Source organism: Pollicipes pollicipes, unplaced genomic scaffold (assembly GCF_011947565.3).
Source record: "Pollicipes pollicipes isolate AB1234 unplaced genomic scaffold, Ppol_2.1 Scaffold_4219;HRSCAF=4965_pilon_pilon_pilon, whole genome shotgun sequence".
In the NCBI taxonomy this organism is placed as follows: Eukaryota; Metazoa; Arthropoda; class Thecostraca; order Pollicipedomorpha; family Pollicipedidae; genus Pollicipes; species Pollicipes pollicipes.
Window position 1 is genome coordinate 10,954,593 of NW_023596448.1, and position 27,564 is coordinate 10,982,156.

Sequence of the window (27,564 nt, forward strand, 5' to 3'; positions counted from 1 at the left end):
ATGGCGACGTCGTTCCTGGACGGCAGCTCGCTGTACGGCACCAGCTCGCGCGTCTCCGAGAGGCTGCGCTCCAACTCTGGGGGGCGGCTGAGGATGGACAGTGACGGCAGGCTGCCACGCGGCGGCACCGGCCCGTGCCGCGACGGCCAGCACAGGTGGGCGCCTCATCCGACCCGTACGCGAGGATACGCTCGCTCCGGCCGGTATAGAAGCGTTCAGGTCATTCCCCGTGTGGTGTGGGCGTGACTCAAGCAAGCCGGAGAGTTTCGTGAGTAGACGATAGTGCTGGCGAGCGACGGTACGAAAAGTGTAGGTGAGAAGCAGCAGATGCATTGAAAACGGATGCGCAATGCTGGAAAGCCGCATTTTTGTTGGTCATAAGCAAACGGATGGCAGATGTAGGAGCTTTAGCGCGTTTCCATCAACACCCTAATGATATTTCAACACCCAGTTTGCGTTGGCACCCCCGTCGCCTTCGCCCCCAGCCGTCGGCACCCTTATCGCCCTCGCCCTCAGCCGTCGGCACCCTAATCGCCCTCGCACTCAGCCGTCGGCACCCTTATCGCCCTCGCCCTCAGCCGTCGGCACCCTAATCGCCCTCGCACTCAGCCGTCGGCACCCTAATCGCCCTCGCACTCAGCCGTCGGCACCCTTATCGCCCTCGCCCTCAGCCGTCGGCACCCTAATCGCCCTCGCACTCAGCCGTCGGCACCCTTATCGCCGTCGCCCTCAGCCGTCGGCATCCTTATCGCCCTCGCCCTCAGCCGTCGGCACCCTAATCGCCCTCGCCCTCAGCCGTCGGCACCCTAATCGCCCTCGCACTCAGCCGTCGGCACCCTAATCGCCCTCGCACTCAGCCGTCGGCACCCTAATCGCCCTCGCACTCAGCCGTCGGCACCCTAATCGCCCTCGCACTCAGCCGTCGGCACCCTTATCGCCCTCGCACTCAGCCGTCGGCACCCTTATCGCCCTCGCCCTCAGCCGTCGGCACCCTTATCGCCCTCGCCCTCAGCCGTCGGCACCCTAATCGCCCTCGCCCTCAGCCGTCGGCACCCTAATCGCCCTCGCACTCAGCCGTCGGCACCCTAATCGCCCTCGCACTCAGCCGTCGGCACCCTTATCGCCCTCGCACTCAGCCGTCGGCACCCTTATCGCCCTCGCCCTCAGCCGTCGGCACCCTTATCGCCCTCGCCCTCAGCCGTCGGCACCCTAATCGCCCTCGCCCTCAGCCGTCGGCACCCTAATCGCCCTCGCACTCAGCCGTCGGCACCCTTATCGCCCTCGCCCTCAGCCGTCGGCACCCTAATCGCCCTCGCACTCAGCCGTCGGCACCCTTATCGCCGTCGCCCTCAGCCGTCGGCATCCTTATCGCCCTCGCCCTCAGCCGTCGGCACCCTAATCGCCCTCGCCCTCAGCCGTCGGCACCCTAATCGCCCTCGCACTCAGCCGTCGGCACCCTAATCGCCCTCGCACTCAGCCGTCGGCACCCTAATCGCCCTCGCACTCAGCCGTCGGCACCCTAAGCGCCCTCGCACTCAGCCGTCGGCACCCTTATCGCCCTCGCACTCAGCCGTCGGCACCCTTATCGCCCTCGCCCTCAGCCGTCGGCACCCTTATCGCCCTCGCCCTCAGCCGTCGGCACCCTTATCGCCCTCGCCCTCAGCCGTCGGCACCCTAATCGCTCTCGCACTCAGCCGTCGGCACCCTAATCGCCCTCGCACTCAGCCGTCGGCACCCTTATCGCCCTCGCACTCAGCCGTCGGCACCCTTATCGCCCTCGCCCTCAGCCGTCGGCACCCTTATCGCCCTCGCCCTCAGCCGTCGGCACCCTAATCGCCCTCGCCCTCAGCCGTCGGCACCCTAATCGCCCTCGCACTCAGCCGTCGGCACCCTTATCGCCGTCGCCCTCAGCCGTCGGCATCCTTATCGCCCTCGCCATCAGCCGTGCACATCATCCTACCACCTACATTTCCTTCCTTGTCTGTGCTAACAACTTGATATCCTAGTCCCGATCTCTGTGCTTTTTCTGTGTCCTCTGTTATGGCCTAATTCACAACTTACGTCGAGCACGAGAATTTCCACCGGCGTATGAAGTGAATGGGTAAAAATTTGGAACAAAATACCAACAAATGTCCCCCGTGTGTTACAGATTTATGCAGTTTTCACTTCCACCTGATTAAGGCGCTTCAAATCGCAAATATCTTGTGGCTACCAGGTGGCAAGGACAGACAATGGCAGTACATTCACCTGTTACAGCTGCCCGGAGACGGCTGACCCAAGAGCCAACACCCACTCGGGCATCGCCGCTCTCTACACCCTGCTGGCGCGCGAACACAATCGCGTAGCTGACCAGCTGGCCGACCTGAACCCGCAGTGGGGCGACGAGCTCACCTTCCAGACGGCGCGCGCCATCGTGGTGGCGCAGATGCAGCACATCACCTTCAGCGAGTTCGCGCCCTCCGTGCTAGGCCAGGTGACGTGCTGTCGCCGCGAGGGTGCGCTGGTCCACAACCATGCCACAGGAGGTGGGGGTGCGCTGGCCACTCTCATCCGACGTGGAGTTGTGTTGGTCCACAGCCATGCCACGGGAGGCGGGGGATGGACAGCTGGTCCCTCTCCTGCGGGAACACTGCCGCTATGCGGGCGCGCTGATCCACAGCCATGCTACGAGAGGCGAGGGTGCACCGGTCCACAGCCACGCCACGGGAGGCGGGGAGGGGGAGGGTAACTGGTCCTTCTCACGCGGGGAAGAGTGACAGTGAGCACTGCGCAATCAACGGATCCGTGAGCAGTATTATGAATGCTGGTATTCAATGGGTATAACAATGGTGAGGTAATAGGTTTGGGCGGTGTTCGTGCTTATAGATCAGCTGTTCGTCGTCCTTGTTTCGCTAGTGGTGTTCGTCACTTCGATCGCTTCCAATCAATTGTCAATGCTCGTGTCTTTTACACTCGTTGTGCACTGTATGTTAAACCCGTGCTGTGCACACAATCGTTGTGTTTACGCCCATGCCGTGCACATATCGTTATGTTTACACCAGTGTTGTGCACACTCGCGCTGCCCGCACCTGTGCTGCACACCCTCGTGCTCTTTGCATCCACATCACACACTCCCATGCTCCTCACGCATGCACGCTCACACTAGCTGCCGTACATCCACATCATACACCCCCATGCTCCTCACGCATGCACGCTCACACTAGCTGTCATACCTACACACTTTTGCTTCTTTTGTGTACGAGGTACGCAAATCCGGCAGGCGTGTTGTGCATACACTTTTCGTATGAGCTGGTACAATTCATAAACATGCCGCTGACAATGGCGCTGTCCCCCACGTTATCTTTGTTCATGCTCGTGCTTTGCGCAGTTACATGTCACAAAGTTGTTGTTCACTTGTTTTCTGGTGTTTTTGGCACTTTTCCGTTTGTCAGTCCTGTGGAATTTGTATTGTTCAAGCTGGTGCTGAAAGACAAGGCTGTTCGCGGTCGTACGTTACAGACCCTACAACCGGACATGCACTTCCATCAACGCAGCAACCATCGAACTGAGTAACGAACCTCATGCCTCAATCCGATGCTCTCAGGAGGTGATCGAGTTCTTCCAGCTAGACCTGCTGTCCTCGGGCTTCTACCAGAACTACACGATGGACTTGAACCCGGCGGTGACAAACGTGGCGGCCTCCGCTGCGCTCAAGTTCTACCTTACACTGTTGCCGGGCTACCTGCTTTACGCCAACGCCGTGAGTCATGCCGCTGCGGCACGTCTGCACGTTAGGCTTACTTCGGAGCGTCGTATCGGAGCCGACCAGGTTTTGGTCAAAACTCCTGCGGGCAGTGAAGCAGCGATCCACTGGATCGATGAGTCGTTAGCCGACGAATCGCTCTAAGATATGATGCATTGCACGCGAAGCGCCACCGGCGGGCTCAGGACCGCAGTGGGCTGGGTGAATCTTGTGGACAGTCGCTGATCGTGTAGCTGTTGAATACTGTTTTGTGTGCTGATATTATGATTGTTTGTGCTGTATATGGTTTTGGGTCTTTCTAATGGCAGGACGTATGATCTGAAATAGCTAACAAACGAAAGATTAGTCATGTGTTTTCCACGCTTCACATTTATAACTTTGATTTGTTTAAAGTTGCGAAGTTAGCATGCTTCGTGGAAAGAGCTATTGGCCAATGGCATTGTACAAAATCTGGACGCTTTCTCGAAGACAACAAACAGGAAATTTTGAAAGGGCCGTATTTGCCTATATTTCTGGCGTGACACTTCGCCGAGCCTAAGAAATTAATATTTGTTTAACACGCGTTCGGATGGGGGTCAAATTGACGTCCGAAGGTTTTTCGGAAATGTTCCCGAACAGCGCGGCGTAGCCGCGCCAAATTTTGCATAGCTATAGACAATTGAAAAACGAATCGTCTGGAACTACAAATTTGGATGTACCTTGTAAGTTCGCTGACCTATGGTAGGTCAAAGTCAGGCCATGGTTTCAGCGAAGGTAATTTCTAGGGAATCGTTCAATCTGATCCAACAACTGAGTGTTAGACGAAGCCATACATTTCTGAGATACTTTCTCAGGTAATACAACAATTGAATGAACAAATTAAATTGACCTAGGGTCCGGTATGAAGCTCAGACCGAGGTCAGAACCAACCTGTTTTATTACTCCATTACTCCTTGCTGTATGGAGTACTTTCTGGTGCTCATTTCCAATTTATTAATAACAGGGACCGCATTATACACCTTCGATAGACTTTTTAAAGGTCAGGATAGGTCACCCGTCTAAAATGATCCAGGTCAACATTTTGTTTTTAAGACCATACTACCTAGCGTAATCTATGTTGCTTATCCAAATGCAAAATCAAAGCAGTCTTGTATGATTTTGGTCAGCATTACCTTCAAGAGATCAAGCAAGGCCACTGACCTTAAATGAGCGCGTGGCCTTTTGCTTAGAACAGTTATCTAGATTCTAGTGGCCCTTTGGAGACCAACATGGAATTTGACCTTGTCTGACCCTATTCGACCCGAATGTCATAACCTAGGAACTTCAAATTTTAACCTAAGTGAGTTGATGTACAAGTCAACACACTCTGCTTATTTGGTGTCTCTAGCTCTCTTAGTTTCTGAGATCTCAGGGGGTCAAATTTGCCTCACCCGAGCGATGGGTACCCAGCCGGCCTCCCAGGCGCGCGTTAACTGTGGCAGGCCCCTTTTGCAAATGCATGCCCCCTAGCATAACATAAGCACCTTACTTAATAAAAGAGCACCTGGGCAAAAAGACAAGTGATGTGGGATAAACACACCCCTGACGCATACGGATATGTATGTATATCTGCCAAAAAAATACACGTCATTTTGATTATTGCATTGAAATACACATTATTGTCGTTCCATGTGCTCAAATATAGTTAACAACACTTAATCGAATATAATTCAAAGCTTTCGTCACAATTGTGCTTTAATGAAATGCAATAAATTGCATACATATAAATATGTATATATATACATATGTATATATATATAAATATATATATATATATATATATATATATATATATATAAATACATATATATATATATATATATATATACATATATATATACATATACACATGCGTGTATGTGTGCGCGTGTTTTGGTGTGTGTGTATTTGCGCGCGCATTCGCCCGAATGCTTTGAAACTCCCGCCGCGTGGTACAATACTCATCAAAGTTCAATACACACACACACACACGCACACACACACACACACACACACACACACACACACACACACACACACACACACACACACACACACACACACACACACACACACACACACACACACACACACACACACACACACACACACACCACACTGTAAAAAAACCGTCACATCAACAGTCAGTCGTCGAATATCAAACATCTGACAAGGATTCACATGACGGGTCGGAATGATGTATTTCCGTCCTGTCTGGTTCATGCCCTCGCATCACGATTGAACCAGCTGTCATGATGCCTGTGTGGCGCCGACTGTCATGATGTCTGTGTGGCCCCTAGCTAGCCAGGCACAACATTTCAGGAATGAGGGAATGGGTGAAGAGGTACATCAGGATGCTTCTCTGTAAAAATGTTGTCCGTTGGAGAGAGCGGAGGCTGCTTGGTGCGGCCCGGAGGCTCGTACGGAAGTTTCCATAAACCTGCAGGCGACACTAGTTGCTTTTACTTCCTCCTACTCCGATGAAAGCTGAGTCTCGTTAAAGAATGCCCTTCTAAATTTTCACGACTTATTTTGTAGAATAGGCTGAATTCATGTTACTCGCACAAGCACTAAGACGGAAACCGCCGGTGTTCATTGAAACTAGAGCTCGCCTGGCACCATACCTTACGATGTGGTTCCCACGAGTCCCAGCGGCTGCCGTTAGTCAGCTCATTACCGGCAAATGGCCATGCAGAGCTTTGCCAATGCTCACCATATGACAAATGTCGTGCTGTCCATTGATTTTCTCATCATGGTCACATTGCCCACGCCCTGAGACGTCCTTGAAGATGGTAAGCATCTCAGACAGCTCAACCGACTTTATATTCTAATAAAAGCACAATGTAACCACATGACGCACCAGGAGAATACAAAATGCTTAGATATTTTACAACCCAGGACTAGACATGAAATGACAGTTTTATGTACATGGGGATGTACGTAAATAAAAAGCTAGTTTCTTGTGTTTACAACCACTTCTTATGAATCTAGTCCCAATATTTTGATTGGATGCATTTCCGAGAATAGTCCACGTTTAAGCGATGCTACCACAAATGGTATGAGGTTTTGAATTGATGTACCAATTTTCAAGATTACTCCCTGCAATTTATAGCCATGCCTGTTCTAATGCCTAAAACCTGCCTGATTCTAACATTAATGTACGCAACCTAGTGCAGGCTTCTTTGCGCTGCCGATTTGGAACTCAATGAGATGCGAAGGACGTCGTAAATACGTCACCGAATATGCCCACTCCACCGGTTATATCGTGCGCATGGTCCATAAAAATCGGGCCGCCGAAAAATATGTGTTTGCAGTGATTTGGCACCAAGTTATCTGAACATAAGGGGCCATTGACCAACAGTCAGATTAAGCTGTCGATTTTATGCCGCCATCACGAACAGCGTGTTATGATGAACTACACGAACATTTGAAGAACTTCTTGTTATGACGGATAAGGGACTGAGAATCGAATAACTGAAGAATAGTCCCGCAATCAAGAATGCAAATGCACGTAAAACAGCATGTCATCACGGCAAGAAAAATATACTAAAACCACGAAAAAAACTAAAACACACGTAAATGACGTTCGTTGGATAAATGTGCACGCATAAACCAACACCGCTCCGTTGTGGCCCGTAGGTGCATCACAAATGAGTCACGTCGTCCGCTACAGGAGCAATTCTGACACGGCAACTTTGACAACGAAGACTTTGACGTCATAAAAGCGTTCCATGTCGTTATGAAACGATGCCGTATTGCTGAGCATCTTAACAAAGTTGTGATATTTTGTTCTTTAGGGCAGTCTGTTGAAATTAAAACCATGCCAGCGCTGGCAAGTGAGCTTATTTATTACATTAGCTGCCTGCCTCAATATCTTCCCGAGTGGCCGAGTTCATTTCAGCACGGCTTGTTGCGTCAGAGCTGATGCGTGATCCGATAGTGGCGTCATAGCCCTATGACTCCACCATCCGATCATGCTATTCCAGTTCAATGGCAGAATCATGTGGCGAAAGTCTGACGTGCTGCAATGTTCGCCACGGCGCCCCGCCCTCTGACCCCATCTTACCATGACCGATCGTTGTCACCCGCCGCACGCTATCCCAGCCGACCCGCCCTCTGACCCCATCTTACCATGACCGGTCGTTGTCACCCGCCGCAGGCTATCCCAGCCAGCCCGCCCTCTGACCTCGTTTTACCATGACCGATCGCTGCCACCCGCCGCACGCCATACCGGCCAAGAGCAAATGCTTGGCGCCCAAGCGGTTCGAACCCACCCATTCGTCCACCGGTCAGTTAGGAGACAGACGTCCCAACTGATTAAGCTACTTTGCAAAAGTAGGCGAACTACGAAAATGGTTGGCAAAACACTATATTTCCATCTGCTATACCTTCGTACCTTCCGCAAAAAAAATCTATCAGGGCCATCCTCTGTAAGCCAAGATTGTTAGGTCTAATTTATGGATTTCTTGTTTTCTTAATCATGACTTATTTATTAGTTGTTACTCAGCGCATGCAAGTGTACAGCCAGCCCACCTGGTCAGCCGATGTGAGGGCTGCACAGCCGGTGCCTGTGGCGGCCGCCGGCGGTAACTGACGGTGACGTGTGAGGGCTGCACAGCCGGTGTCTGTGGCGGCCGGCGGCGGCAGCTGATGGTGATGTGTGAGGGCTGCACAGCCGGTGTCTGTGACGGCCGGCGGCGGCAGCTGACGGTGATGTGTGAGGGCTGCACAGCCGATGTCTGTGGCGGTCGCCGGCGGTGGCACCTGACGGTGACGTGTGAGGGCTGCACAGCCGGTGTCTGTGGCGGTCGCCGGCGGCAGCTGTCGGTGACGCTCTGGCCCCCCGGCAGAACGGGCAGCACATTGGCGACGTCCCGCTGTCGGCCTCATTCTTCGCGCCGTTCGACCTGTACCGGAGCGGCCGGCTGGACGAGCTGCTGCTGGGCCTGAGCGTGAGCCTCGCCTCGCCGGGCGACTCCGTCACCGAGCAGCTCACACGAGGTGACCACGCCTGCCGGGCGGCCGCACGCCACCGACGCCCGGCGGCCTCCGCCCGCGCTATGCCCCAGCGTGGCCCGGCGTCGCCCGGTGCACGGCACATCGTCAGAGTAGCCCGCGCATACGTAACGACGTCCCGGCAGGACATGGTGCCACCTTGTGCTCAGCGCGCCGCCCGGGTACGCGTCACACATCGAGTCCCGTCGCAGTCTGGCGCCAGCTGGTGCTCTGGTGCAACCGCTGGCCGGGCGAAAACGCCCTGAGGCTGTGTGTTGACACCAGGTGATGCCTAGCATGTCAACACTTGTTCCATAGCTTAAATTTGCGTGAGCCTGGTTCCCGCTGCGTGTTGCCCGTTACGTGCTGCCGTGTACGAGGCGCGCGATTTCTGCATCTTATTCGACACGTATTCGAGGTCAACTGCAAGGAAAGTTAGAATGAAAGGTGATTCAAGCTGACGAAGATAACGGTAAGATCCCGCATAAAGGGTCAGTGATCGATGAAAGTCCGCTTAGCTCAGTGTTTCAAGGAGTGGTGTTTCACCAAAACTTTGAACGTGCCAGCATACGAGGAACCCCTGTGTTTTTCTTAATGGTATTCACAAAACTTCGGATCGTTGCAGTTGAATCGTAGTGACGTATATGCTAATGTCTTCATGGATTTATTGACGCTCGCATTTGCGCCGAAGGACAGTGAAACCACATCGGCAAGTGTATCGTGCATATTTAATGTGGCGGCTGCACATTGAAAAGCAAATACGGAACAAGAAGAACATGCAAAACGTTCCCTTACAACTACTGGAACATACGGAGCACACAAAAAAAATATTTAAGGGTTCGACGCCAGTGGTGATAGCACCTGCAATATCAGGATCGATTGGATGGATCGATCAGGATTGGCTGTTCCCGACCTCGAGGATGGGATCGGGGCAGTTCCAAAGCGCCTCGAGGCACGTGGCGCCAGTCATGATGCTCGTTTTAAAGATGAACTCAAATGACGGTCAGAACTGGAACGGTGGGCATGTCTTCAAGTTTTTGTCATGATTGCACAAGCCTTTTCGAAATGCACTTGCCATGTGGTTTGTGTTGAAGTGAAGCATTGGTTGTTGGGAGTGGCCATTATTTTCGAACATCAGCCGAGTTTCAGGGCAAGTCTAACAACGTTTGCTTTACGGGCTATGATAGCCGAATTTCTCTAAGAAATGGAACGTAATTTCATCCATTCTAAAAAAATGACCACACCTTCTAGGCTTTGTGGCTATCACTGGCATGTAGTCACTCAATCTCGACATATCTTAATAGACTTAATGCTGACACCAAGTAATGACACTGCACAGATTATGTATATTGGGCTACTGTGTGCAGCAATATGGATGTTCCATGGTCCGCCATGCGGCATCGGTGTTTCCGTGCGTGTAAAAATGATTCATATCAAAGCGTTGCAATCGTATCGGGGTTTCATTGCTTAATAGGAGCACCAGTTGCTAATTGCGAGATAATTCGACACTTAGACGTGTGTATCAGCCAATCCACGCCACTGAGCGTGATCCATCTTCGGTGCTTTTAAGTGCATGAACCAACTTGGGGTCGACTAAGAGCGCTATCTTGCTTCCTCTCTTACATTCATTTCCCTGCCGTTCACCGTACGTGCGTGCTCGGCCGGGACCTCCTGTTTGACCGAGGGGCGGACCCTCAGCTCTGGGGCTGGACCTGGTGGCGGAGACGGTTCAGCAGGGCCGGGACCACGGCCTGGCCAGCTACGTGGAGTGGCGCGCGCTGTGCGGCCTCTCACCCGTCCGGCAGTTCCGTCAGCTCAACACCACCATGTCTCAGGACCACATCGACATGCTTCGCAAGCTGTACCGGTCAGTCAGAGCTGTTAAGCAATATGCCGACCACGCTAGTTGCTACGCTGTGTTAGCCTCGTAATCAGTCTGGCAGTTTGCTGTTTTGCGTGCGCGTGCTTTTGAATTACTGTCGCTCATCAACAATGGAGTGGCCCGCCAGTTGTAACATGTAGCCGGCTCAGAAAACACCGAATCTGTCCATCACTATCAGGGAAACCTTGCTCGCTGCTTTATGCTCGTTCCCATGCATTTTAACAGTGACTGAGCCGGTTTTCGGCGTCAGTCAGCCGCGCCGGTGGCCAAGTGCAGCGGAAGGCTGCGGGCGCCGGTGGCCGAGTGCGGCGGAGAGCCGCGGGCGCCGGTGGCCGAGTGCGGCGGAGAGCCGTGGGCGCCGGTGGCCGAGTGCGGCGGAGAGCCGCGGGCGCCGGTGGCCGAGTGCGGGGGAGGGCCACGGACGCAGGTAGCCGAATTCGGGGGAGGGCCACGGACGCAGGCAGCCGAGTGCAGCGGGGGGAGGGGAGGGGGTTTCGGGCGCAGGCGGCCAAGTGCAGCGGGGGGCCGCGGGAGCAGGTAGCCGAGTGCGGAGGAGGGCCGCGGGCGCCGGTAGCCGAGTGCGGGGGAGGGCCACGGACGCAGGTAGCCGAATTCGGGGGAGGGCCACGAACGCAGGCAGCCGAGGGCGGCGGAGGGCCGCGGGCGCCGGTAGCCGAGTGCAGCGGAGGGCCGCGGGCGCCGGCGATCGGTCTGCTGACGTCGGCCGTGTGCCCGGGCCGCAGGTCGCCGCTGGATGTGGACCTGTTTGTGGGCGGTGTGCTGGAGACGCCGCTTGAGGGCGCCGTGCTGGGGCCCACGTTCGCCTGCCTGCTCGGCCACCAGCTGCGCCTGGCGCGCCAGACGGACCGCTTCTGGTACGAGAACGACACGCCGCCGGCCGCCCTCTCCAAAGGTCAGTCACCACCGGCCGCTCCAGACCAGAGCCGCTGCGGCGGCGGCGCCACCCCCCGCTATCCTTCGAAGGCTCATAGACAATGTGCTGTACATTCTCGTCGCGCGACAAAATTCATCCACGCCAGTTCTGCCATCCAGTTCTTCCACCCAGGTCATCCATGCACTCCGTTCTACTTCGCAGCGTCGATATGGTACTGCATCGCGCTACTGGCGGTTTTACGCTACTTCGCACCTCCGCCGGCCGGAAAGGAGTAAGAAAAAAACGTTACGAAATGAAATTGACTCCCAGAACTGTGGTGCCTGAAACATTGGTTGATTTTCAGAGCAGCTGTACCAGATCCGGAAGTCTAGCATGGCGCGGCTACTCTGCAATAACATTGAAGTCGTGCATGAGGTGCCACCAAGCGTCTTCATGAAACGCGACTCGTTCCTGTGAGTTGCCTCCCTCAGCGATGCTTTGTGCAGCGCCCCCATCCCCCCCCCCCGAAGCTGCGATGAAGCAGTGGAAGTAAACATTACGTTATACTACTTGCCTGGATAAGGCACCGAAGCATACCGACGCGATTGCGCGGTATATTTTGGAAGAATCTTGATGTGTTTTCTACTTCTGAGAGCGGATACCATTGCATTTTAAGTCATCGTAGGTCAAATACTAGGTCTTATGCAGCGTATTTTTCATGTCACTGAAAAAATATCACAGGGAGAGTCGCATGTTACGGACATTGCAATGTTCACAACCGTTGGGACATCTGACGGTTGGCTGTCGCTCCGCCCGAATTTCATCCTTTCATTCGCTGACCTGTACTGACCTGATGCCAGGAACGCCCCAGTGTTGTGCGACATGCTTCCGGACGTTGACCTGCGCGCCTGGAAGTCTGCCAGCTCAGGTGTCTTTATCCCCGACCATCTGCTGCGAGACGTACTCAGCAAGGCCCAGACCGACCTCGAGCAGCGATACAGAGAACAGTTTCTCGGTGGCCTCGGTAGGTGGCAGCACAGGGATTCTTGTCTGGGGTTATCTCACAGAATATTTGTGACAGAGTGCCGGGAAACCGGATGTGACGCCGGAGTGCCGTGCGTGTCAAAAACGAAAAGAGATCGAATAAGGAAATGAAAAAGTCGAACCAAAAAGTCCATAGAAATCAGAGTCGAGCCGGAACAGTCGAAAAGCAAAAAGTCAAAAGGGATTAAAGTCAACAGGTATAACATATTTGAATGCGCTTAACCAGTGGGAGCCAGAACACCAGTGGGAGCCATGAAGCAGGACCTGGTGTTCGTAAAAGAAGCGATGGTAATTAGGAATTGTGTACCAGTTTTGGTGAAGGAGGCAGTGAGAACTACGAACCTATATTGTTACTTTCGAAGAGTCATTGGGAACCAGGAACCAGGTAGCTGCGTTTGCAAAATAACCGATATTATATACAAACAAGCGGGTAGGGTTATGAAAAACCGACCTGAATCGAGGATCAAAGATCTCGCTTTCAGAACGAAAAGAGCAAACCAGGGAACAGCATTGAAAATCAGGCATGTGTCTGTCCAGCATCACGACGGACGGAATTTGCAATGGGCGCCGCCGCTGTACGCTTCCTCCTGCCGTGGGTCCCAGTGTTGCTCGTGGCCGGTCCAGAAAATGACTAGAGCGACTTTTTATCGGCACGATGGAGCCTAGCAAGGCATCCATAGCAGACCGGCCACCTGATGCCCTAGTACGCGTTTCGTGTGGTTGGGTCGTGAGAGCTCGAAGGCTGGCCTCCCGCCTGCGACGTTTCCCTGTTGAGCGCGGGCGAGCCCAGATCATTCCCTGGCATCCCCGCATCCCACAGGATGCAGAGATGCTAGGCAGTGAAGTCCTTTGACTCCACGGGCGCATCTGAGCACCGTTGGCAACATTATTTTTCATGCAAGGTGTCAAATTATTAAAAATATCTTGTCCGAAACATCTTGATTATCAGTCTGTTTACCTTTACCACAACGGACGTTCAACTATGAAAAATTATTGTCCGTTAGGTTGTGTTCCGATCTGACTTTTCTCATCGTTGACTTTTATCTTTGACCACTTTTTCCAAGCTTGTTTTTTCTTACCGTAACCCGCGGTCATGTAAACAGGAGTACCCTAACGCAGCCCAGCAACAATAGGGTGATAAGTTAACACCCCAGAAACAGAATGGGAACAAGTCGCTGCACTTCCAGCTACGAAGCAATGAAATAAAATAAAAAGCATAAGCACAACAGTTGGCCTATTCACATATTGGATAAAACAAATCGTTAAAATGGAGTAGAAAAACCCATAGGTAAAAGCATAAAAATGACTGGTCACTCATCCGCTTGCAGCGTCAAAACATTATAAGTAAGGTTAGCGTGTTTTGGATGCATGCAGGAGTGGACAAACTCTGATTGAACTCATAATTTGTATTTTTCAAGTTATCTGCTCCTATTTGAGTTTTATTCGTGTCGTCTTGTTATGCTTTGAACTGTTTTATAATGTTCTACCACCATCTAATTTACCCTCCTTTGGCTTTTTCCGATTTGGCTTTTATTCTGTCAACTTGTCGCCCGGTTAAATTTTTTCTTCGACTTTTTCCGTTCGACTTTTTCCCCGTTTACTTTCATCTTTTGGACTTTTTCGTTCCACTCTTTCCGCTCAAATTTTCCTCCTTCGGCTTTTCCCACTGGCCCGTTTGTTGGGAAGCCGTCATTGTGAGGTGGGCGCGTGTTGCCTCAGAGTTTCCTATTGGCCTGTTTGTTGGGAAGCCGCCATTGCGAGGTGGGCGCGTGTTGCCTCAGAGTTTCTTGTTGGCCCGTTTGTTGGGAAGCCGTCATTGTGAGGTGGGCGCGTGTTGCCTCAGAGTTTCCTATTGGCCTGTTTGTTGGGAAGCCGCCATTGCGAGGTGGGCGCGTGTTGTCTCGGAGTTTCTTGTTGGCCCGTTTGTTGGGAAGCCGTCATTGTGAGGTGGGCGCGTGTTGTCTCAGAGTTTCTTGTTGGCCCGTTTGTTGGGAAGCCGTCATTGTGAGGTGGGCGCGTGTTGTCTCAGAGCTGAGTGCTGGCTCCCAGTCAGCGCTGGGCACGGCGCTGGCCTTCAGTCGGCCCAGCAAGCAGGCGCTGCTGTTGTCCAACACGTCCCGGCTCCTCGAGTACGCCTCAACCGAGCTCATCAACACCGTGTTCAGGTCAGAGGATGGGCCCTGTGTGGCTCCATGCCAGGAAAGGAAAAATACATTGTCAGAGGTAGAAGCCATCATTTCTGGGCCGGTGGTGTGCTTGGAGGACGTTACATCAGGGAGACATTTGGTCAAGGCGTTCCTCGTATTGGTGGCATATTCAGTCACGTCTGAATCGATGGTCGGTGTATTGGTGGATCGTTCAGTCGTGTTTTAACTCATTTTGGTGAGGCTTTCAGCCGAGTTGTGCCCAATATCGATGGAACATTCAGTCGAGTTGTAACTCACTTCGGTTGCATTTCTAGACGATTTGGGATTCGTCTTGATAGAACTTTTAGCCGGATTGTGGCTCACATTGGTTGGACGTTCAGCCGGGTTGTGTCTGGCCTCCGCAGGTCGGGCCCGTCCCGCATCAAACGTCAGCTGGTCAGCCTGTCTAACCAGGTGTCGGGCGGCAGCCGCACAGTGCAGGGGTTCAGCAGCTCACTGCGCCAGTTCGACATATCAAACCTGGTCTCCCAGGTCCCGATCATCGACCAGTGCCGGTGAGCTTTCTTCTGTCCGTCCTCGCATGCGGACGTGCTGCTGCGAGCACTTGTGATCGTCCCAGCTGCTGAAGGGTTAGTCTTAAAGTCCCTTTAAATGTAAACCCCGTTCAACGTATTGCACTCGACCTGGTTGATCTCGGTGTATCGTAGATCACGTGATATTATTTCCCCTCTTTGTAAACGAAGCTGAGACACCAAAAAGTCCAAAGACCTAGCCTATCGTGATATCGTGACTACTATATAGGTGAAGACTTTAGGGGGCCGGTGCGTGTTTCAGGGCTGAAGAGGAGACGTTGCCTTGCGACGCCTCCTCTCCATACCGCACCTACTCTGGGTACTGTAACAATCTGAACAACCCCAACTACGGCAAGTCCGTGATGCCACAGAGTCGCCTGCTGCCGGCAAAATACGATGACGGTAGGTGCGAGTTCACGCCCTCGGCCGTCGGCGGCACGGCGTGTGACGAATGAGTGCGGGCCGTGTGACTGTCGACCAGCGCTGCCTGATACTGAGACAGGGGGTGGGGGTGGGGAGGGGGGCGGGGGTGACGCCTGCTGACCAGCTCTGCCGTACTCTGAGGACGGGGGGGGGGGGGGGCGGGGGTGACGCCTGCTGACCAGCTCTGCCGTATACTAAGGACAGAGCTCACCAATACGCGACGCAGAGCGGCCGCTGGCCGCGTGTCGGCGGACGGCTGCACGCCAGTGACCGGCTGCCGCTGCGCCTGGCCGACTGATGGCGGCTGACGGCACGAATTGACCCGGCTGACCCGACTGAACCGGCTGACCCCGTTGACCTCGCTGCCCGGCAGGTGTCAGCCGTCCGAGAGAGCGCTCCGTCACCGGGCAGTCGCTGCCCTCGCCGCGGCGCATCTCCACCGAGCTGCACAATGACGTCAGCAGCCCACACTCGCGCTACACCATGTTCCTGATGCAGTTCGGCCAGTTCCTTGACCACGACGTCACCCTGACGCCCATCCACAAAGGTGGGACCACAACGAGCTGCCCCATGCCGCAAAGTCGCCCTTCGCCGCCTGGGCAGCACAGCTCCCCAGCAGGGCGTCGCCAAGTGGATGGGACAGTGGATACCATTCTCGGCACTGGGCTTTGCGTTTCCCCTGTGGCACCAGCAGCTACTTCGTTCGTTCCATTGTTTGGCCTCCCAAATCAACGGCCTTGTAGATCCCTGAGCACCGGTTTGGCCACCCCCGGGGATTGGCCCAGCTTTCTAGCGTGAGATCTTGGCGACGCCCCTAACCTGTTTGCTGGGACAAGGAAAAGGAATTAGTTATGCAGTGATGGGTCGCTGGACAAAGAAGCACTTTAAAGGGCTGCAATGTACGATGCTATCCACGATACCCGATTGGTGAAAACAGCGTGTTAGTGATTAAATGCATTAAAGCTGAATAAGCCGGTTGTCCTTAAGTACGCAAAACAAATGAGCTAGGTAACGGTTTTCTTTACACGCACTTGAACAGTCCGCTGTTGGCTGTTGGCTGTTGTGTGACCCAGCGTCTGGCGGCTCGATCCTGAACAGTCGGGACTGTGACTGCTGGTTTTTGTGCGACCCAGCGTCTGGCGGCTCGATCCTGGACTGTCGGGACTGTGACCGTTGGCTTTTGTGTAACCCAGCGTCTGGCGGCTCGATCCTGAACTGTCGGGACTGTGACTCGGCCAATCGGGTGCACCCCGAGTGCTGGCCGATCGAGGTGCCGCGCAACGACCCCTACTTCCCGCCGGTCAACGTCAGCAGCGGCCGGCCATTCTGCATCGCGTTCACCCGCTCGCTGCCCGGACAACAGACTCTCGGTCAGTACGAGCTAGCGCCGGACAGCATACTCCACCACACAGTGGGCGACGTGCGGTATTACAGTAGAGTTAATGTTGGGTTCCATGCTAAGTGTCGGGTCTCTCTCTCTCTCTCTCTCTCTCTCTCTCTCTCTCTCTCTCTCTCTCTCTCTCTCTCTCTCTCTCTCTCTCTCTCTCTCTCTCTCTCTCTCTCTCGCTCGATCGCTCGTCTCCTGGCCTACGACTCAGGATAAACCAGACGGAGCAGGCCGGGCGTATCACCGCAAGCACAGATGTGACTTCAGTTGCCTTCCGTATATCATCAATAACGAGTTCAGTTGTCACTGAACGGTTGATGCAAGTTCTGTGGAGCTTCTGTGTTGCGATGCCGTTTGAGCGAGCAGGCGGGCCCACGACTGGAACGTGTAACGGGCCGTCCCACGTGATCTGATGCTCTGTGGACAGGACCGCGAGAGCAGATCACGCAGAACACGGCCTTCATGGACGCGTCGCACATCTACGGCCAACACCAGTGCGAGGCACGCACGCTGCGCGCTTTCGAAGGCGGCCGGCTGAAGACGACGCCGCGCGGCCGCAGCAAGGGCCTGCTGCCGACCACGCGCGACAACAGGGAGTGTCGCGCGCCCTCCGGGTCCTGCTTCGCCGCGGGTACGGCCGCCTCTCCCTTTTTCCTGGCACTGTCTCCCAGAGATCCGCTCTCTCAGTGGAGTTTGTAGTCATTACTGTCATAGCATTTGGTCTACGCGAGACTTATTTTTGTTCAAGCAAAACAGCTTTGGAACGCAGGTCAACTTGTGTTCTTATTTAACATAATCAGAACGTCTTGATCCAGAGGCTGTTTGGGATCAGAGCCCATTCTAAGCCCATTTGTTGTGCGCGCCCTGGCTCCACCACCCAACCGTAAAATAACAGGCTAACGGCAGAATTTGGTGGCGAAAGTCTGACGTGCCGCTATGCTCGGCACGGTCTGTCCTGGCCTCTTGAGTCTCCTGACCTTTATATCGGCCGCTGCCGCCGGCCTCGGGCCACCTGAGTTTAGGGCAAATCGTGAGCGTCCCAAGCGACCGTAACTCACGCCGCCGTGTGTGGGTGAACCCCAGCCTGGCGCTCTAACCAGCTGACCTGTCAAGATTGGCATGCCTGTTGTACAGAGCTATCGGTGCGGCTGGACTGAGCTAAGAGCCGAGCTAACTTGGGGCCTGCTGGAAGGCGCCGCTGCGGTGCGGTGCGGGAGCCGGGCCCTCCGTAGGCGCTGAGGGCCTCATGCGGCCGTTGGGGCCTCCCGTTGCCGTCGGGTAGCTGACGGCGCGCCGTCCCGGCAGGTGACAACCGCGCCTCGGAGCAGCCCGGCCTGGCCACCTTGCACATCATGTGGGTCCGCGAGCACAACCGCGTGGTGCGCCGACTGGCCGACATCAACCCGCACTGGGACGACGAGAAGCTGTACCAGGTGTGTCCACAGAGACCCGATAACAGGCTGCGTGGCCGGCGCGCTGGTCAGACTGGCCGCGCCGACCGGCCTCCGGTCCAGACACTAGTCAGACTGGCCGCACTGACTGGCCTCTGGTCCAGACACTGGTCAGACTGGCCGCGCCGACCGGCCTCTGGTCCAGACACTGGTCAGACTGGCCGCACTGACCGGCCTCTGGTCCAGACACTAGTCAGGCTGGCCGCACTGACTGGCCTCTGGTCCAGACACTGGTCAGACTGGCCGCACTGACCGGCCTCTGGTCCAGACACTAGTCGGACTGGCCGCACTGACCGGCCTCTGGTCCAGACACTGGTGATGACACTGATCAGGCTCCGGTCCAGACACTGTTACGATTCGGGTCTATTTCGGACCACAGTCATGCGTGATACCTATACCAATGACTTACCGTGAACCGTGACCAGCCTCGGCCTTGTGACGGTCGGCCGTCACCATTGAGAGCCTTGTGACTGTCGGCCGTCAGCATTGGGGGCCTTGTGACGGTCAGCCGTCACCAGCCTGGGCTTTGTGACGGTCGGCCTCACCAGTGTGGGCCCTGTGACGGTCGGCCGTCACCAGTATGGGCTTTGTGACGGTCGACCGTGACTAGTCTGGGCTTTGTGACGGTCGGCCGTCACCGTCGTGGGCCCTGTGACGGTGGGCCGTCAGCAGTGGGACTGTGCTGGCGGTCGCGAGCGGTGGCGCGGTTCCGTGACACTCATCCCTGGCCCGCCCCAGGTGGGCAGACGCATTGTCACCGCGGTCTGGGAACACATCAGCTACAACGAGTTCCTGCCCCGCATTCTGGGTTGGAACGCCATGCAGCTCTACGACCTCAGGGTCGGCACGGAGGGCTTCTTCAAAGGTCAGTCGAGGGTCAGCGATCCTGTGGTCCATAACATCAAGTGGTTGGTAGGTCACTGTTGTCAACATACGAACCTATTATTCGTGCGCTTGAATGATGAACACGGGCGAAATCGGATGAACATGGTCGGATTGTGTCATTGCTGCGGGTCTAGTATGCATGACACTCTTAACAACCGAGAGGTTTCAATCCAGTTACACAGCTGGACGCATGCTATCAATAAAGATGCGTTATTACGTCACGCTTATGTACGGCGAGTCTATCTGTCGCGGTTACGATTGCGACGAGCGAAGCGACAGGTGCCGTCAGTGTGTGCCTGGAGCCGCTCGGGCAGGATTGGCGTCAGTTCTGCCGCCGAGCCGAAGCCCGCGCCGTTGTGTGGCTGTGACCGGAGACGGCTGGCAGACCGGCTGACCTCGCCCACCCATGCGCCAGGCTACGACAGCACGTGCAGCGCCGCCGTGCTCAACGAGTTCTCGACGGCAGCATTCCGCTTCGGCCATTCGCTGATCCGGCCCCAGCTGCGTCGCATGGACGTCAACTTCGGCGAGAAGAACCCTCACATTCAGCTGCGCGGCAGCTTCTTCAACTCGGACATGCTGTTCGATGTAAGGCGATGCGAGCCGCGGACAACTGCGAGCGTAAGGGGAGGCTCCCCGGCCGCTGCAGTAGGCTCTGGGCGCGGTTGATTTGTGTAATGCTTCGTGAGCTTCACATCCTGCCAGTGCTTAACTTTGTCTCTCATGCTATATTTTTTCCATCGAAAATTAATGTGGTCGGTTCATATCGGTGACATGCGGGGTCTACAGCAATTACGGACAGTTGGGGTACATAATAGGGTCGTTAAATATTTAAGTTCATGTTTAGACATTAAAGTACTTGTGTTTAGTTGATAGACTCATTGAGTTTACATAGTGAATACGCACCTTCATTGGCATGTCTAGCTTCCTAGTATGTTGGTACAGACGGAAGGGTCTCGCTTTTTCAGTCCAAAAGTACGCGTCCTGACCTGGTGTCTCTCGCCTTGTGCCGCGACAGGCTCAGATGGTGGACGACCTTTTACGAGGCCTGGTCAGTACGCCCATGGAGAGCGTCGACAACTACATCACCGGAGAGGTCACCAAGCATCTGTTCGAGGAGGATGGTCGTCCCTTCTCCGGCCTGGACCTGGTCTCGCTCAACATTCAGAGATGTGCGTAGACTAGAAGGGGGCTCGTTATCCGGAGAGATGGCTGAACATCTCGTGGCTGATCAGTCTTCAGCGCTCTGGCAGCTGAGCACTAGGACAGCGCAGGCGGGACCGGGTTTCTGATGCCAGGGCCCGGCACTCGGAATCCGTCAAGGCTACTGAAAAATCTCGTGCAGACGTCCGACGCATTTAATGCCGACAAATATACCCAGCACGTTCACGAGATATTTACTACCGAGGTTATACTGCAATATCTGTGGGACCAATGCGTCGTTTGGTGACGCAACAATGCACCAGCATGGTACACTAGGACGTGCCGATGGATCCCAGCACTGTGATTGTACCGGTTACTGTGACACGGATATGTCACAGCGTATGTCGAAATACCATGCCCAGCTATCACATTTCATGGGATGACGCTCCCATGAAATTGTGGACCTGGTTTGCAAGTTCAGACTTCAAAAATGGGCTCAGATTTGTCCTTACATTAGCAGGATTTTCACTGACCCGTTTCACTTATAGACCAATGGAGTACGACATGACGGGGCATGTTTCCGCTAGGTCCCACCAGAGGGATATTGTCCCTCATGTCTGACCGGCTTCTACCCACGCCTGCAGCCCGGGACCACGGTCTGCAGCCGTATAACGAGTACCGAGCCATCTGTAACTTGAAGAAGGCCTCCAGCTTCGACGACCTGTCGCGAGAGGTGCCCGGCAGACTGATCGAGAAGATGAAACAGGTCCGTACGTGGCGACTCCCAGCCAGGGGGCCGTAACGTATGTGCAGCCTCCACGCATGCACGCGCCTCCAACTGCCCGGTGTCGTGATGTAATTGGAGTTTAGAGGTGTGTTTGAGCGCGACACAGCCGTGGTGCGCGGAAGTAAAGATCAGGGATGTCCTTTGTTTAGAGGTGTAGATTCTTAGCATGAGTTGGGGAGGGCTGAGCGATGAACGATGGCTCAACCCATCCAAAAGCAAGCAAGGTACAAAATACGGCTGGAGCCCAAGTTGGAGCATGGGTAGCGCTGAAGTCTTCCCATCCTGATACAAAGCTACTCTTCTGTCTGTATTAATCATTGATTGCTGGACAGGACGGTATGCTGTTCTGTGCGCTATTTACCGTAACAATTTATGTAGGGACACTCCATTTGCGAACCGAGGTCAGCGGGACCATGGCGGTCACACACCGATTCTCTCGTGGCCTCGTGAAACCATTCATCGCCGTTCAACGTCCCCCCAACCGACCATCGGCTGTCCCCAGGGGGGAGGGGGGGGGGGGCTGACGCGGCCAGACCTGCGGTGCCCCGCCGCTCAGCGGCGTGCCGTTCTCCTGGCGCCGCACCCGCCGAGGGCGAAGGCGATATTGGTGCGTTAGGGCAGGCTGCACTGGGCCAGCTGTGCGGCGCTCATCGGTGGTAATATGGCAGAGGACGCCGCGGTGCGAGTCGTAGAAGTGGGCTGGCCGCGGCCGCCCGTGCTAGGGCCATCGCCACGGGCCGGCGCTACATTGCCCTCAGACGAACTGTGACGGGCCCAGTGCTGGGGGCCCTCGCCGGGCAACTGCACCGATCTGCACCACCTCGCGCTGTTTCAGAGGTGTGGCTTTGTAACGTATGGGCTATGATTACCCTCCGTTTTGGTTTACATGTCTCCCGACTGGTGACCTTTGGAAAGTACTGACACTGGTCGGTCCATATTCAAACGACAACTTGTCTTGCCTTGAATTTAGTGCCGTTGTTCCTTTACGGTGTTGTCTTCGTGCTCGCTCCGCAATGCGACTTCACCCTTGGCAAGTTGGCCTGCGGCCAGCCCTACTGACCTGGCTGTTGACCTGGCAGGTGTACGCCAGCGTGGACGACATTGACCTGTTCACGGGAGGCCTGAGTGAGACACCGCTACAGGGCGGCCTGGTCGGCCCCACCTTCGGCTGCATCATCGGGCTGCAGTTCCGCTTCCTCAAGAAGTGTGACCGCTTCTGGTGAGGCTGGCAGACGGACGTCATGACATACATCCACATGGCTCCCCTCTGATGAGGCAACAGGCTGCCTCGGCTCTGATAAAAGACTAGGAACTAAGAGAAGTGTCCGAGGTGCGTCCATCGGGAGCGTTAGAACATTCCCCTCGCTGTGACCTAGGTGGAGCAATGTGGATGTAGAAAATCGTGGTTTCCGCAGTGTTCAGTGTTCTTTGAGGTCCCAAGAACTTATCGCAGCCGCGAGAATTCCACACGCGTTACACGCCAGGGCGTAGTAACCTTTTTAGTGTGGGGAGGAGGCTTCATCCCCATCAAATTCGATAACAAATGGGAGAAATCCGGAGATAACCCCGTTTGTTGGTGTATTTTAGAGATAGGCTATGCCATTTTCCACCGCTCAGTCCCCCAACCCATTTTGCAAAACAATGCCCCTGCCGGGGATGCATAAACTGACAGTACGAAATACTGTGACTTGATTGTTTGCTGTCTTCTATCATTTCAGATCATGTGACTAATGCTCAGCAAAAGCGGCAACACTTGCAGCAAGGAGATTCCTCTGCACCTTAAAATCTCGCCCACTCTGGCATAGCCATGCATACGGACCTGATAACAGTGGGCAGCCTGGCGGTGCAGTGCACGACAGTCCGAGCTTGCGCGTGGTACGGGTGCTGGTGACCTCCCGGCGCGGCGCCCAGTCATTCGCGGTCCCTGTGTGGTGGGATGTCGGCGCTACAGGTGCCCATGACCTCTCGTTGCCGCGCCCGACTGCACCAGGTGCCTGCTGGGCAGCGTCTGCCGCGCCGACAAGGTCGGTTTGTCGCCGGCAGGTATGAGACTGAGGACACGGCCGTCCGCTTCACTGAGCAGCAGCTGACCGAGATTCGTAAGGTCACCATCAGCCGGGTCATGTGCCAGAACTGTGACCAGGTGGACACCGTGCAGAGGGCGCTGTTCGACATGCCGCACGACTTCCTGTGAGTGGCCTCGTGGGGAGCGCGATGCGGCGTCACCTCTGGTGACATTCCTGTGAATGGCCTCGTGGGGAGCGCGATGCGGCGTCACCTCCTGTGACCCTCCTGTGAGTGGCCTCGTGGGGAGCGCGATGCGGCGTCACCTCCTGTGACCTTCCTGTGAGTGGCCCCGTGGGGAGCGCGACACGGCGTCACCTCCTGTGACCTTCCTGTGAGTGGCCTCGTGGGGAGCGCGGCGCGGCGCCACCTCCTGTGACCTTCCTGTGAGTGGCCTCGTGAGGAGCGCGGCGCGGCGTCACCTCCTGTGACCTTCCTGTGAGTGGTCCCGTGGGGAGCTCGGTGCGGCGTCACCTCTGGAGACCTTCCTGTGAGTGGCCCCGTGAGAGCGCGGTGCGGCGTCACCTCTGTAGACCTTCTTAGAGACGCCGGACAGTAACGCAGTACTGGTGCCTGACGGACGTCTTAGCCAGGGCTGGCGATTGCTTACAGAATCACATCTTGTAGTTGGAAACTGGCACACGGCTTAAAACGCCTCGAAACTTTTGAAGTGGCCCACCGAAGCTTGAAGGCTACTCCAAAATGCGAAATCAAAGTTCTCGATAAAATGCTTGTGCTTGGCAAATGTGCAGGAATGTCACAAAAGCGTGAATTTTCGCATGAATCTTCGTTGACGTTGCGCATAATGGCTTTTCCAGGACGACTCCGAAAAATCACTCGCCTTTTCTTTTCTTATGCGAGATATTCATGCAAGAAAACAAAAAATAGGTGCATCTACAGATAAACAAGTAAATGCTGTTTTGTTTCACCCCAATCTCGCTCTCGTGCCATCATGCACACGCACATGACGGACGTAAAAACGTTAGTGCAGCCCTACTTTGAGGCAAAATCCACTTGCAGAGACGCAACGGAAGGTCCGGCGACACTTGAAGACCCGAAAAGCGACGTCGCTTACCGCAATGTCGAATTCAACGCAAAAGTAAATAGTCGTGGTAAGCATGAAAAATATCTGAAAGAGAACAAGGGTGGAATGCAAAACACGGACTACCGACAGCATGCCAAAGACCTCGGCGGTCCTCCTGTGCACCCCGACAAGTGTGCTGCAGTGTTTGTGAAGGCAATAGCCCTGTTCCCACGACACATGGTGGTCCGCCTTTTACGTCAAATGCCGATTTCAGAGGTCACGGAAACGTTTTGGGAAATTAGACTGGATCTCCGAATCGGTGACCAGCGACTCTCCAATAGTACCAGCTGGCTGCGCCACCGTCTGGTGGGGACGTGTTGTACGAGCTCCTCTGCTGCGGTCCGCGTGGAGCGCGCTCAGGGACATGCGAACATAGGACCATTGTGCACCCCCACATGCCACCCCATCCTACACCGTATTCCAGAATGTGGGAGTGAGATGGAAGCCGCTTGTTACTGAGCAGCGATATGGAGGAAATATATCTTGGGGGGGGGGGGGGTAGGACTTCTGCGCGTCGTTCGTATGTCATAAACATATCTAACACAAGGCAGTAAGGACGCGAATACGTGCTCGACGTGTTGCCTTTGTGCCCCGGCGGGTAGACAGATGCATATTCGTACACTCCATCATCGTTTGGATGCATATGCGTGCCAGTGCAACCTCAAGGCTTGACTAGGTGTCTGAGCTCCCAGGATGCGCTGAGCGCCGCGTTCACCGCACCAGAGACCAAGGAACAAAGACCAGAGACCAGGGACAAGAGACAAGAGGCAAGAGACCAGAGAGCAGAGATCAGAGACCAGAGACCAGAGACCAGAGACCAGAGACCAGAGACCAGAGAACAGAGACTAGAGACCAGAGACCAGAGACCGTAGATCAGAGTCCAGAGACCAGAGACCAGGGACCAGAGACCAGAGAACAGAGAACAGAGACCAGAGACCAGAGATCAGAGACCAGAGACCAGAGACCAGGGACCAAAGACCAGAGAACAGAGACCAGAGACCAGAGACCAGAGATCAAAGACCAGAGACCAGGGACCAGAGATCAGAGACCAGAGATCAGAGATCAGAGATCAGAGACCAGAGATCAGAGACCAGTAACCAGAAACCAGAGACCAGAGACCAGAGACCAGAGACCAGAGACCAGAGACCAGAGGCCGTACCCCGACACCACGTCGTACTTTGAGCTCCGGACCTGCTGACCGGGCTGGATGTTTCGCCAGGAACCCTCGGATCGCATGCCGCACAATGGCCGACATCAACTTTGACCTGTGGAAGGAGAGTAACAGCGGCGGGGGCCGGTGCAACGTCAACGGCGTCAACATCAGCGGCGGCTCCACCGTCAACATCAGCCCGTGCACGCGCTGCTCCTGCCTGAATGGGGTACGTTGGAGCGCTGCTCTTGCCTGGATGGCGTACGCTGGAAACAAAAATATCGCAAGGGCATGCTTCAAATCTAGACGTATCGCAGAGAAACACGCATCGCAGCATAAAAGACAGCCGTATTAGCCGTTCGTAATTGCATGTTTTGCAGCAACTCGACTGCTTTATTAAAATATGACTCGATTGCTGTCTTGCTGCGTTGTGTAATTAATGAGGCTTAAATAGTCGCGATGAATACGCCTGTATGAACACCCCGATGGTGTGCAGTAGACCTTGTGTGCTCTTTTACACTGGTTCTTTGCAAAAAATATGTGTCCATCACACCCCCATTTACATCTTGCGTGCATATATAATATTTCCGATGACATCAGCCAAAACTGCTCGTTGCCATTGGACAATATCACACTACGCGTGCGAGCCTCAAAGCGCAGACGAGCTGACGTTCTCTTTTCGTTTGCAGGACACAAGCTGCCAGAGTGTGCGCGTGACCAACTGTCAACAGCTGGCGGCCCGGTCCGGTCGGGACGCCGTGCTGGCCGACACCTCGTGCCGAGTGCAGTGCCTCGCCGAGCTGGGCGGCGGCGGCGGAGGAGGAGGAGGAGGCTCGCAGCGGCCGGCTAAAACCCTTAGTCCGCCCGTAACCTCCAGCACGTTCAGGCCGGCTCCACAGCAACAGAACTTCGTGTCACGTCCGCAGCAGAGCTTCGCACCCTCTCCGCAACAGAGCTTCGCGCCGTCTCCGCAACAGAGTTTCGGGCCGCGTCCGCAGCAGAGCTTCGGGCCGCCTCCGCAGCTGCAGGGGTTCCGGCCGGCGGCGCCGCCGTTCCGACCCCAGTTCGGCGGCCGCCGTCCGCCGAGGCCGTTCGGCGGACCGCTCCGTGCGCTGGGCGCGTTCGGTCTGCGCGGGCTTGGTCGGCTGTTCGGACTGTAGGTGACACGGGCGCAGCCGGGCAGGTGCCGGACAAACCCCGCCGGACCTGCTCTCTCTCGTGCGTGCCGCATTGCCCCTGGAGGGAGCGACTTCGCGGGGAGCCGGGCAGCAAGGCGCGGCGCGGAACCCGACGCGCATCCTGGCGAGCCGCGTCGGGAGCTTTCGTCGGAAGAGTTCGTCGTCAGCCTAGCGCCAGGAGAAGCACAGGAGTCTGCGATGTGATGGTCGTTTCAAGTTTTGCAGCGATACAGCCAACAGGAGATTCTCACCGGCGTGGTTTCACGGACGGTGAGGGGATTTCCAGAAATACTGACCCGCGGAGATTTCTGCTATGCCAGAAAGGAGCCTGGGCGAGGTAGAGGAGTCCGAAGGCAGAGAGGCAGCGCGGAAGAGAGGTGAGTATGCGGAGGGACGCCTGGTGCGCCGCCGGAAGGGGTGGACGGCGACACCGAGACCAGCGGCAAGGCTCAATGCTCACTACCTGTGATACCGCGCCCCACTGGAGGAGTGCGGCTGCGCGCGACACGCGCCCTCCCTCCGACTCGTGCGGTGCCGACAAGTGCCAGGAGCGGGAGAGTGGCTTCTGACAGCCAACACTACCCAACAACGATATTAGTTTGCGGTGTGCCAGAGACTGGCGCAGCGTTATTTGTTTGGAGAATGGCGCGTGCACCAGAGCATGAGTGCAGGACCGGCGTCGTCGCCTTGAGACCTGGTCCTTTGTAATCGGGCTGAAGTAGTCATGCAGTCGTTTTATACCAATGGCGCAGTGGAAGA

At 55.3% G+C, this 27,564-nt stretch overlaps 1 protein-coding gene across 1 annotated transcript; it reads left to right on the plus strand.

Moving 5' to 3' along the window:
* On the plus strand, window positions 1–26,787 carry LOC119095811 (eosinophil peroxidase). Its single transcript, XM_037218664.1, has 24 exons — window positions 1–155; window positions 2,257–2,473; window positions 3,584–3,739; window positions 8,590–8,740; window positions 10,433–10,601; window positions 11,360–11,529; window positions 11,855–11,963; window positions 12,351–12,514; window positions 14,564–14,699; window positions 15,086–15,235; window positions 15,516–15,655; window positions 16,050–16,223; window positions 16,870–17,046; window positions 17,491–17,694; window positions 18,369–18,496; window positions 19,253–19,379; window positions 19,815–19,987; window positions 20,418–20,571; window positions 21,187–21,308; window positions 22,409–22,548; window positions 23,373–23,519; window positions 25,697–25,856; window positions 26,317–26,409; window positions 26,605–26,787. The coding sequence occupies exons 1-24, from the start codon at window positions 1–3 to the stop codon at window positions 26,785–26,787; spliced, it is 3,699 nt and encodes a 1,232-aa protein (XP_037074559.1).
* The last annotated feature ends 777 nt before the right edge of the window (window positions 26,788–27,564 follow it).

What these genes read in the sequence shown, in the direction of transcription:
- LOC119095811 (XM_037218664.1), top strand. Translation starts at nt 1, where the DNA reads ATGGCGACGTCGTTCCTGGACGGCAGCTCGCTGTACGGCACCAGCTCG. An exon ending in CGCCCTCCGTGCTAGGCCAG is followed by an intron (nt 2,474 to 3,583) that starts GTGACGTGCTGT and finishes CGATGCTCTCAG; the next exon opens with GAGGTGATCGAGTTCTTCCA. An exon ending in CACCGAGCAGCTCACACGAG is followed by an intron (nt 8,741 to 10,432) that starts GTGACCACGCCT and finishes GCGGACCCTCAG; the next exon opens with CTCTGGGGCTGGACCTGGTG.